General features: G+C 35.4%; 1 protein-coding gene across 3 annotated transcripts in view; it reads left to right on the top strand.

The window, feature by feature from the left end:
* LOC107551943 (ras-related protein M-Ras-like) overlaps positions 1 to 7359 on the top strand; it is a 9998-nt gene extending 2639 nt beyond the window's left edge. For 2 of the 3 annotated variants that reach the window (XM_016233731.1, XM_016233729.1), the window contains exons 2-6: positions 4062 to 4268; positions 4732 to 4885; positions 4994 to 5093; positions 5957 to 6036; positions 6241 to 7359. In XM_016233731.1, the coding sequence (XP_016089217.1) occupies positions 4062 to 4268; positions 4732 to 4885; positions 4994 to 5093; positions 5957 to 6036; positions 6241 to 6340 (641 nt within the window). In that variant the 3' untranslated portion in view covers positions 6341 to 7359. Of the gene's footprint in view, positions 1 to 3244; positions 3342 to 4061; positions 4269 to 4731; positions 4886 to 4993; positions 5094 to 5956; positions 6037 to 6240 lie in introns of all 3 variants that reach the window. The other variant, XM_016233732.1, reaches the window with a different exon arrangement.
* The last annotated feature ends 5594 nt before the right edge of the window (positions 7360 to 12953 follow it).

Below are 12953 nucleotides of genomic sequence, written 5' to 3'. Positions count from 1 at the left end.
CCCCCCCCCCTCCTCAAAGCTTTTGGTATATAGTGTAATGTTACAAAAGTTTTTATTTCAGATAAATGCTGATCTTTGGGTCTTTCTATTCATCAAAGAATCCTGATGGACTCAACTGTTTTAAATATTGATAATAATAATAATAAATGTTTCTTGAACAACAAATCAGCATATTAGAATGATTTTTGAAGGATCATGTGACGCTGAAGACTGGAGTGATGATGCTGAAAATTCAGCTTTTTGATCACAGGAATAAATTACATTGTAAAATATATTCAAATCGACAGCATGTTATTCTAAATAGTAAAACTATTTCACAATATTTCTGCTCTTGCTGTATTTTGGATCAAATAAATGCAGGCTTGGTGAGCAGAAGAGACTTCTTTAAAAACTTAAAAAATCATAAAAACTTTTGACTGGTAGTGTATATTTGTATGAAACATAGGTTTGTTAAATCTAGGGTATTTAAGTCATTTTAAGATAAATAGCATTTTCCACGGCCCCAGACTAAGGATTTAGACCTTTTTATGTGATGGCCATACAAATAATAGGGTTGCCTGTAGTTTCAGAAATTGTTGTGGATAATAGGCTATATACAAAAAAAAATAGCCCAAAATCGCACCTTTTGGTGTACAACAGCTTGTCACTGGAACAGGACCCTTAAAAAGACATCTTTATTCCTTTTTTACCTCTAATAGGTACACTCTTAACAATAAAGGTGCTTCATGATGCCATAGAAGAACCTTTTTGTCTAAATGGTTCCATAAAGAACCTTTAACATCTGAAGAACCTTCCTGTTTCACAAAAGGTTCTTTGTGGCGAAAGAAGGTTCTTCAGATTACAAAAAGGTAAGAAAGAGATGGTTCTTTAAAGAACCTTTGACGGAATGGTTCTTTGTGGAACCAAAAATGGTTCTTCTATGGCATCGCTTGAAGAACCTTTTGAAGCACCTTTATTTTTAAGAGTGTAGGCCTGCATATTAGTACCTTAAGGGTATGAATTACTACTCTAAGGTACTAATATGTACCTATTAGGGGTAAAAAAAAAACTTACAAAGATGTCCTTTTAAGAGTACTGCTCCAGTGACAAGCTGTTGTACCCCAAAAGGTAAAATTTCGGCCCCTTTTTTTCTGTGTGGCCTGGATGAGTGTGAGATTTCCCGGCCTGAAATTGCGTCCCAGTCTGGCTCCAACCCATTTTTTTACCCCCCCCCCTCCTCAAAGCTTTTGGTATATAGTGTAATGTTACAAAAGTTTTTATTTCAGATAAATGCTGATCTTTGGGTCTTTCTATTCATCAAAGAATCCTGATGGACTCAACTGTTTTAAATATTGATAATAATAATAATAAATGTTTCTTGAACAACAAATCAGCATATTAGAATGATTTTTGAAGGATCATGTGACGCTGAAGACTGGAGTGATGATGCTGAAAATTCAGCTTTTTGATCACAGGAATAAATTACATTGTAAAATATATTCAAATCGACAGCATGTTATTCTAAATAGTAAAACTATTTCACAATATTTCTGCTCTTGCTGTATTTTGGATCAAATAAATGCAGGCTTGGTGAGCAGAAGAGACTTCTTTAAAAACTTAAAAAATCATAAAAACTTTTGACTGGTAGTGTATATTTGTATGAAACATAGGTTTGTTAAATCTAGGGTATTTAAGTCATTTTAAGATAAATAGCATTTTCCACGGCCCCAGACTAAGGATTTAGACCTTTTTATGTGATGGCCATACAAATAATAGGGTTGCCTGTAGTTTCAGAAATTGTTGTGGATAATAGGCTATATACAAAAAAAAATAGCCCAAAATCGCACCTTTTGGTGTACAACAGCTTGTCACTGGAACAGGACCCTTAAAAAGACATCTTTGTTCCTTTTTTTACCTCTAATAGGTACACTCTTAACAATAAAGGTGCTTCATGATGCCATAGAAGAACCTTTTTGTCTAAATGGTTCCATAAAGAACCTTTAACATCTGAAGAACCTTCCTGTTTCACAAAAGGTTCTTTGTGGCGAAAGAAGGTTCTTCAGATTACAAAAAGGTAAGAAAGAGATGGTTCTTTAAAGAACCTTTGACGGAATGGTTCTTTGTGGAACCAAAAATGGTTCTTCTATGGCATCGCTTGAAGAACCTTTTGAAGCACCTTTATTTTTAAGAGTGTAGGCCTGCATATTAGTACCTTAAGGGTATGAATTACTACTCTAAGGTACTAATATGTACCTATTAGGGGTAAAAAAAAAACTTACAAAGATGTCCTTTTAAGAGTACTGCTCCAGTGACAAGCTGTTGTACCCCAAAAGGTAAAATTTCGGCCCCTTTTTTTCTGTGTGGCCTGGATGAGTGTGAGATTTCCCGGCCTGAAATTGCGTCCCAGTCTGGCTCCAACCCATTTTTTTAATAAAAGACTTTAAACAATACTATAAACAATACTGTTCTGTGTAAGCATAAAAAGCAATTAGATCATCTAAAATTATTCATAAATATGAAAGGTTTATAAGGCAGATATGAAATATGAAAGGCGGTCAATTTCTGTCACATAAGAAGAAAAATAAATTAAGTTGAAATCATAATTAGAAAATAAAATGTCATAATTATGAGATAGTAAGTCATAATGACAAAGTCAAAATTATGACATTAAAAGGTAAGTCATTAAATAATTATGACAAAAAGTCTAGCTTTTTATGTCAGTGTCTTGTTTTTGTCTTAATTCTTTTATAGGTTTATCTGAATGTGAAAAGATAAAATCAGAACTGTACAGTTATTAATTTATTTTAACTTGGTACAACCCTTTGATTATTTCTCAATGTTATTTATTTTGTTATAATAATAAAGTTAGAATTCACATGATAAGTTCTTTGCACTTTATTAGCTATTTTGAATTTACTTGCTGATGAAGAAAATTTAGCTAAAACACTGGAGAGAGAGAGAAAAAAAACTTTCCACTTAAAGTCATACAGAACAACATGAGGAAATAAATTACCATTTTAATTTTTGGATGAACTCCGCCTATTGCCTGCAACTAAAGTACATGAACTGTGATCATAAGAGGTCAGTTTGAGGTCTTTCTCATGGGTGTATTTGGTCGAGAGGTTCTCATAGTTCCCTTATGAAAGCGAGATCACTCAAATATTCAGGCCTGGTGGAATTAGGAAGGAAGTTTACTCCTTCCTCACATTGTGGGCCGCAGGAAGGGGTGGCTGTCACCCACTGACAGACTTTTCCTCTTGAATAGCACACATTGCCCTGCTCACGGGCCGGGCAAACACTTCCTCGTTAGCCTAGCTGACATCTTCAAACTCTTCGCTCTGCTCCTAGCATTGTCTTTATAGGTAAGAACGTGTTTTTACTTATTTTCATACAACTTTTAGGTTCAAATGGTCATTTCACCATAGGTCTGTACATAATAACATTGGGGCAGAATCTTGCTTAATAGTTTTACACGGCCAGTCTCTGTATTGGTTTTTTTTTTTTTTAAGTAGCTTAAGGAATGTAAGTGCAAATGGTGCATTTGTACTTTATGGTACATTTTATATATTTAAAAAATTTTCTCCCCTCTTCTGTACTAGAATCAAAGATACCTTTGTATTTAAAAACACATTTGCAAGGCAAAAAATGATCTTTTATAATAAATAAATATATGAATATCATCAACATTTTGACATCTTATTCTCGTCCTTACATTCTCCTAGAAACTTCATGGAGCTTTGTTTAATAAAAAAAAAAATGTTTTATTTTATTTTAGATTGTAATCAAAAATAAAACAGACTTGGGTTTGGAAGATTCAAGGCTTGTGTTGTGCAGAAAATAACAGCAATTACAAAGAACCACATTGTCTGTGTCTAGACCATATCCTTTGCAATGCATCCCTTTATCCTAAATTAGCTCTGCAGAACTATTCCCAAACCACAGAAAACCTCATTTGAACTTTCATCAGTACTTTCAGCTTCTTTATTTCATATAAAACACGAGAAGTCCTCATAACTGTCATCTACCTAATGCTTAATCTTAAATAATGGTCAGGGATAACATTCTCCTCTCTCTCTCCTCAGGTGTAGCTGTTATCATGGCAACCAGTGCGGTCCCTAGCGACAACCTCCCAACGTATAAATTGGTGGTTGTGGGAGATGGAGGCGTGGGAAAGAGTGCTCTTACCATCCAGTTTTTCCAAAAGATTTTTGTGCCAGATTACGATCCTACTATAGAAGACTCCTACTTGAAACACACAGAGATCGATGGCCAGTGGGCTATTTTGGATGGTATGTGCCAACACCTCATTATGTGTAGTAATTTTCATGCTTCTAGTGCTCCCATACTGTTATGTGTATTTGCAGCCTATCAGTAGGCCTATATCGAGTTTTTAGCATTATTACAGCTCAACAAAAATCATGGCTAATGGAAAATCCAGCAAAAATCTTGTTGGTAGCGGTTTGGTTTGAAGTTACTATAGGGGATCAAAAAGGAAAATAATAGTATTATAAAATAGTATAATAAAAAGAAAGAAGTTAAAAATTCATTCTGCCTTCTAAAGACTGGTTGGTTCATGTAAACATACTCTGATGGTGGGTAGAAACTATAGACAATCTAGAGAATATTATTTGTAAATAGAAAGAGTTTAAATATTTTTCTGATAATATTTTAATAACTTTATTTTTCATTGTATAACATGACAACAGTTTGACCTGGTCATTATCTTGTCCCTGTTACCTTCACTCCTTGCAGTTTTAGACACAGCAGGTCAAGAGGAATTCAGTGCCATGCGAGAGCAGTACATGAGGACTGGAGATGGTTTCCTCATTGTGTTCTCTGTGACGGACAAGGCCAGTTTTGAACACATCGACCGCTTTCACCAGCTCATCCTACGAGTCAAAGACCGGTTAGAAATCATGTGTACATACCAAACTCAAGTCCACAGCTCAGTATATTCTTTCCTTCCTTTATCTTTTTGTTTTTAACATATTTTAACATATCTTGTCTTCACCAGGGAATCTTTCCCTATGGTTTTGGTGGCTAACAAAGTGGACCTGGTGCATCTGAGGAAAGTGACAAATGAACAGGGCTGTGAGATGGCAGCCAAACACAACGTAAGTCCAACCAATATCACGACTTTATGTAGGACTGACAACAGTGGAATTGAACTGTTAGTGAGCCCACAATTAATAAGAGTGTTTACGTCTGTGTGTGTGTTGACTGACAGCGGTTAAAGGGTTAGTTAAAGGGTTAGTTTAACCAAAAATTAAAATTCTGTCATACTCACCCTTATGCCATTCCAAACCAGTATGACTGCTACTACCTTTATGGCACTTTTTGTTTGTCGAATTTTGGAGCATCCATCCACATGCAAATATACATAAACATAAATATACACTACCATTCAAAAATGTGAGGTCTGTACATTTTTTATGCTTTTGAAAGAAGTCTAATTTTCTGCAGACATTTGATCAATTTAATGCATTGTTTCCAAAAAAAAAAAAGTACTAATCTAAAAAAATCTCACTGACTCCAAACAGTAGTATATATTTTTGTAATTTTTCTGATCTTGTATACATAATAATCCATTATATTCATCAAAATATTTGAACATGTACAGTACAAAAAAATCTTACTTTATTACATAAAACTCCTATTTAAAATGTCAAATGTACATTTTGAAGTGTTTAAGGAACTTCTGCTCTTTTTAAAGGCTGAAAAAAATGAGTGACTTCATGCAGTAATTTCTCATTTCTATTTCTTTTTAAGTTATATTTATGGGCTTTTTATTTTGAGAGGACAGTGGAGAGATGACAGGAAAGTATTGGGTGGAGAGAGGGAAGCGAGATCAGCAAAGGACCTCAAGGCAGGATTCGAACTCGGGTCACTGTGTGCACAGTTGCACTATAAGACAAGGCACTGACCACAAGGCTATCGGTGCCGACCAATCATTTCTATTTCTTAACTATTTCTTTAGATTACTTACATTGAAACAAGTGCCAAGGATCCTCCAATGAATGTGGACAGAGCCTTTCATGAATTAGTCAGAGTTATCAGGTAAATAAAACTCATAATCTCACATATGGGGTTTGTCTTTTCATAATGATGAACTAGGATGGTATACAAGAAAGATAAAACTGTTATCATCTACTTCTGCCTACCCAGACGTTTTTGGACATTACAGGGGTACTTAAAAGTTTGAATCTGGGAGTATTATTTAAATTGACACATTTCTCTTTCATTCATTCTTTGCCTTTTTAGACAGCAAGTTCCAGAGCGGAGTCTGAAAAAGAAGAAAAAGACAAAGTGGCGTGGAGACAGAGCCATGAGTTCTCACAAGCTTCACTGTGTGATATTGTGACTACCTCTCCAGTCTAAATCATCAGCGTTTGGCAACATAAACTGCCAGGGAGGACAGACTAGAGATATGCACTAATCAGAGGACCACAGACTTTATCAAAAGAACTGGCATGAAGTCAGACTATCTCTTCCTGTCTCAGGGAAGCATATTAGGTGAGTCAAGGGATCACTGCTGCCAGACCAAGGAGGAGCAATCAGTACAACACGTCTAATTTGAAGCACTGGCTGAAACAACAAAAATCACAGCCAATCAGAAAAATCTCTGTGGGATAAAATGTTAGACCAGTGAGACTGCACAGTTGGCAGAGCTAGAAAGATCCATCCAAACCTAAGCCATGCACCACAGTCATTCGCACACCTACATCCAAATTGTCTGCAGCTTCCAAACATTCATATAATTATGTGGATGATTGTTTTGCAGAGCTGTCTGAACATTGTTTTCAGTAGTTACAACAATTATGAAGGGATATTGTTCTTACAAAGGCATATTTATTGACACGTTTGAATGAATATGTAGCTATAATAGAACTTGTTTAAGAAAACGTAAGTGTCATTGAGTGTTTGATACGTCGTCAATATGGCCTTTAAAGTTAAGCACAATAAGTACTGACACGATTGAAGGGCTCATTGCACTAGCAAGACTTTTTGCACTTTCAGTATTTGCTCATGGGCTTTTGCTGTTTAAAATTGCCTTGTGATGTTTTTGATTTTGTTGCACATTTACAGTACAGGTGCTCTAAGCCATTATTTTACATTTTTATAATAGTCAAGACAGAGAGTGCCCTCACTAGCTGACAGATATCAATAAAATAGGTCCTGAGAAATCACATGTCCCGGTGACAGCTCTGTAAAGTAGAAACACTCCCATATATATATATTATCATTTGTTTAATGAAAAAGTAGCATGGTTTCATCACAACTATTAAGCAGTACAACCGTTATTGATAATAATAAAAAATGTTTCTTGAGCACCAAATCTGCATATAAGAAGGATTTCTGAAAGATGATGTGACACTGATAACTGGAATAATGGTTGCTAAAAAAAACAGCTTTGCCATTATATCAATAAATTACACTTTAAAATATATATTAAAAAACATTTATTTTCATATTGTAATAATATATGTGTTTTTCTGCATTTTTGATCAAATATGCATCAAAAATGTAGCCTTGGTGAACATAAGAGCTCTTGCGATTTTTTTATTTTATTTTAAACGGTAGTGTACCTTTTCTTTTTCTCCATATGTGATTGATTGAATGTTGCCAAGAGTAAAGGGAGAAGAGTATGATTCTGCTGGATAGGTTATATTTGATGCTTGATCAACCTATAATGTTCATCAATTTGTCAAACCTCCTGTGCCTCAGTTTCCTCTGTGTTGGACCAATTTATGTGCCTGTGCCAGTGTGATAATAATCAGTTTCTTAACCACTGGTTCCTCTAACTGTTCCCAGAGGACAAAGAAGCTGAGCCCATCTGCCGTTAAAAACATGAGGGGCCCTTAGCCAAATGTTATGTTGTATTGTTCAATACTGCTTTGCTCTGCTCGACACAAAAATAAATCAGTAAGGAACCATATCAAACCTTGCTGTTATCTGTTGAATGAGGAGGTTTTGGTTGATTTTGTTATTGTTGGGAGACCTCAGGTTTAATGAGCTAGAGAGTACAACAATGCTCTGTTAGAATTAGTTTAATGTTTTCTCCATATGTGATTGATTGAATGTTGCCAAGAGTAAAGGGAGAAGAGTATGATTCTGCTGGATAGGTTATATTTGATGCTTGATCAACCTATAATGTTCATCAATTTGTCAAACCTCCTGTGCCTCAGTTTCCTCTGTGTTGGACCAATTTATGTGCCTGTGCCAGTGTGATAATAATCAGTTTCTTAACCACTGGTTCCTCTAACTGTTCCCAGAGGACAAAGAAGCTGAGCCCATCTGCCGTTAAAAACATGAGGGGCCCTTAGCCAAATGTTATGTTGTATTGTTCAATACTGCTTTGCTCTGCTCGACACAAAAATAAATCAGTAAGGAACCATATCAAACCTTGCTGTTATCTGTTGAATGAGGAGGTTTTGGTTGATTTTGTTATTGTTGGGAGACCTCAGGTTTAATGAGCTAGAGAGTACAACATATCTGGATGCTCTGTTAGAATTAGTTTAATGTTGACAGGAGACATTGGTTTAAATGGACAGAGATGAATTTTCACAGTTGAACAGATGTTATACAGTGTATTAGACTCCAAGTAAAATCACAGTATTCTAACAATACATGCCATTTTGATCCCCTACAAATATTGTTGAAACATTTTAGTTTTTTCTTTGGTTGGTCAATTACATTAAACAGCCCTGCTGTCAGTGATGTCAAAGTAGTTAATTAGTTTAATGTTGACAGGAGACATTGGTTTAAATGGACAGAGATGAATTTTCACAGTTGAACAGATGTTATACAGTGTATTAGACTCCAAGTAAAATCACAGTATTCTAACAATACATGCCATTTTGATCCCCTACAAATATTGTTGAAACATTTTAGTTTTTTCTTTGGTTGGTCAATTACATTCAGTGATGTCAAAGTAGTTCACTTCTGTACATGAGATCAGAGATCATATCAATCCAATTCCATGTTGTTATATGATATAATAGATCTGGACGAGCTTTGCTAAGCATTAATCATTGTTTACATGCACTGCTTGTAAATGAGGAAGTGAGTTGTTTTGCATTCAAAGATCACCATGGGTCTAATGGATTTTTGTTTGTTTGTTTGTTTTGTGAATGAATGAAAAGATTGTGTTGCATTACATGTCACTTGTTTTACAATGCTAATGTTTATTTAATAAGTTACGTCTCAATCATAATAAACATTTGTTCAATTAGAAAAGCATGTCAGGTTGGTTATTGCTTTGTTTGCTTCTTTTTTCACCCTGATAAGCTTGTTTTAATGTGCATGTCATTATGATAAAGCTGCTCTGCTTTGTTTCAAGTGAAGCAGAGGTGTAAAGTATTGGAGTAAATGTAATTAGTTACTGTACTTGAGTATCTTTTCGGATACTTTGTAGTTGTACTGAGTATCAAAGATATGAGCAACTTTTACTCTTTACTTCACTACATTTTTGAATGAGTATCTGTACTCTTTACTCAACTACATTTGAAATGAGTGTTGCAGTTACACATTACAATTGCATGGACCTAGTTTTTTTCTGCAGCAGTTTATTTCTGCTACAAAAGACGTGATACTGCCTATTACAGGTCACTGAAAGTACTGCATCTTGTGCGTTTTGCCCTTACCCAAACTTGTCAACAAGACAGGTGCTTTATATATGAGACGAGGACATGACTGCAACATTATTTTATTTATCTATTATAATGAAGAGACCTTTTTGAAAGATATTGTTTTGTTTGTTTGTTTTTGTTTTGTTTTGTAATTTTGAGGTGTTCAGTTTTATTTTGGTTTTAGAAAATAAACATGATTGCTCTCCTCACAAATCAAATCTCTTTCTTGTTTTTGTTTCATGCTCTCTGTGCCTTGCCCTGGACTTTTATGTCACTTCATGTCTCCCGTGGTGTTTGTAGTCCGTTTGTTCATTGGTTGCCCTTGATTAGTCTCCCCAGGTGTGTCTTATCTCGTTAAGCTTGTTAGCCCCCTGTGTGTATATATAGCCCTAGTTTTTCTTTAGTTCCTTGTGAGCTGTTGAATGTAATGGTTTTCTGTTTGTCAGTCATGCTGTTCTTTGTTCCCTTTGGTTGTTGGCTTATTGTTTGTTCTAGTTTTTCCATGAAATACCTGCACATAGATCCTTGCCTCTGCCTTTTCCCCCAGCTTCTCCACAACGGTACAGTTTTTGACTGGCGTGTCTCTTTGGCTAGTGCATCTTTGAGCCTATATTTAGTATAAGTAAAATACTTAAGTACTGTTAAAATCAGATACTCTAAGGCTTTCTGTATTTAATTCTGCACTTAATGTAACATTGGATATTTAAAAATAACACCCGGATACACTTGTCTTTACCAGCAGATGGCAATAAAGCACAAAGCATATTTGCAGAAGCTGATATTGGGTTTATCTATGATGCACAAGAAAGTTTTATTCCTAATCCTACATCTCTGTGCCTTGCCCTGGACTTTTATGTCACTTCCTGTCTCCCGTGGTGTTTGTAGTCAGTTTGTAGTCCGTTTGTTCATTGGTTGCCCTTGATTAGTCTCCCCAGGTGTGTCTTATCTCGTTAAGCTTGTTAGCCCCCTGTGTGTATATATAGCCCTAGTTTTTCTTTAGTTCCTTGTGAGCTGTTGAATGTAATGGTTTTCTGTTTGTCAGTCATGCTGTTCTTTGTTCCCTTTGGTTGTTGGCTTATTGTTTGTTCTAGTTTTTCCATGAAATACCTGCACATAGATCCTTGCCTCTGCCTTTTCCCCCAGCTTCTCCACAACGGTACAGTTTTTGACTGGCGTGTCTCTTTGGCTAGTGCATCTTTGAGCCTATATTTAGTATAAGTAAAATACTTAAGTACTGTTAAAATCAGATACTCTAAGGCTTTTACTCAAGTTGTTTTGGAATTGGTGACTTGTAACGTGTAGTGGAGTAATTTTCACTGTAAGGTATCTGCACTTCTACTCAAGTATGGTTTTTTACTCTGCTCAGAAGTAAATGACATGCCAAGTTGCTTTGGGTGGTTTATGGTTTTTAAATAAAAGATTCTTCATACACAGTGTAAAGTGTGGAATTTATAGGAAGATTGTTTCCTATTGAATGTGTATGTTTTGATTAGGTACATAAGCTATAGCTTTACATCTGTAATGTTTAATGATTTTTTAAACTTTCTGTATTTAATTCTGCACTTAATGTAACATTGGATATTTAAAAATAACACCCGGATACACTTGTCTTTACCAGCAGATGGCAATAAAGCACAAAGCATATTTGCAGAAGCTGATATTGGGTTTATCTATGACGCACAAGAAAGTTTTATTCCTAATCCTACATGAACATTAAAAATAATCGGTTTCCTCTTGATAAATTAAAAGGCCAATCTGTAAGAACAAAAATAGCATAATGTCATAATATCCTTTGTTTAATGCTGAAATAATTTCATTTATCCTTTTTTATTGACAGAGGTATAGAGAAAACTGAAAATTATAGATATAAGAGAGAGGAACAGGGTTGGAAGATGACGGAAGTCAGATTTTTTCTTGTGTCGTCCACATTTTTGTATTGTGCTAGTATAAGACTGTTTTAGCATCCAGATTACAAATCTAATTTTACAATGTAATATGCTCCATGTCTTTTGCTATGTATAACAGATTTGATATTAATGAAAATTCTGCCTATATTCACTAAATGAAGAATGAGGATTTGAGGATTTTTACGTTACAGTAAATCAATCTTGTATCTTATCTGTTCCCCTAACGAAATAATGAGGCTTCAAAGCAACTTTTCTAGCTCGTTAACACAGTTCCTTTGAGGATTCACACTGTGCGGCTCTAACATCCATCATCAAATGCTGAGTGTCAGCAAAATATAGATTATGCAATAAAATGTGGAATTTTAAAGAGCTCAGCGTTTGATTTCTGCTGAAATGAAGCCCTAAAATAACTTGATTCTGCAAGTTTGTGGCTTCAACCTGTACAATCACCAGCTGCTGCTACTTGGTGCTTAGAAAATACAGTTCAAATATAATTGGTTTGATGCTTGCCTTGCAAAGCCATTAACGGTGCACTGAATGGTAGCGAGTGGCATTCAGCTGGTCATGTGATCTCAACTGGTCGGGCCCTGCTGTGACCTGCTCCATGCAAAGTAAAACAGCTTTAAAGGGATAGTTCACCCTCAATTCTGTTCAATTCTGTCATCTTTTAACACAAAAGAAGATATTTTGAAAAATGCTGGTAACCAAACAGTCGGCGGTAGTCATTGACTTCCATAGAATGGAAAACGATACTATGGTAGTCTTGGCGGCAAATGGTTACACACATTCTTCAAAATAGCTTATTTTGTGCTCAACAGAAGAAAGAAACTCATAGGTTTTGATCAACATGAGGGTAAGTAAATGATAACAGAATTTTTATTTTTGGGTGAACTATACCCATGCACTCAACTGTCACAGCTTTAATTACATAATGGAGGAGGAGGGGCTGTCAGAGATGATGAAAGACAAAATAACCTTATATAATTCAAACACTACACAGATAAGTATATAGTGCATAAGTGCAAAGTGTATAGTGCGTCATTTGGGGCATAACTTGTGACTTTAGAGGACCAACATAGGGAACTAACAGCTCTGAAAAAGGAGAAAACACTCAAAGCTCAAGAAAGAAGCATGTGTTAATGTCACCTCTTATCCTTTTTTAAATCACATGGCTCATTAAAACTCCAGACATTTACAGGAAGGTCACATTCACCTCCTACTGTTCTACAGATTCTGTGAGCGCACACACAACCAGTATAGGCTTTCAGAAGAAGCTCCAAAGAATGAATTCATTTGTTGTATATTTCCTCCGTTTATATGAATCTTCAGGAATTTTCAAAACCTTCACATTTTGTGCCCATCTCATCTTGAATACCTTCCCATCCATTCAGTTCAAAATTGCACATGCTACGAATGGACAGTGTGTCTTTGTGCTTGT

This window comes from Sinocyclocheilus grahami, unplaced genomic scaffold (genome assembly GCF_001515645.1).
Source record: "Sinocyclocheilus grahami isolate Dianchi unplaced genomic scaffold, SAMN03320097.WGS_v1.1 scaffold438.1, whole genome shotgun sequence".
NCBI classification, from domain to species: Eukaryota; Metazoa; Chordata; class Actinopteri; order Cypriniformes; family Cyprinidae; genus Sinocyclocheilus; species Sinocyclocheilus grahami.
Note: the sequence above shows the minus strand (reverse complement) of the source record. Positions and strands in the feature narration are given on the sequence as shown.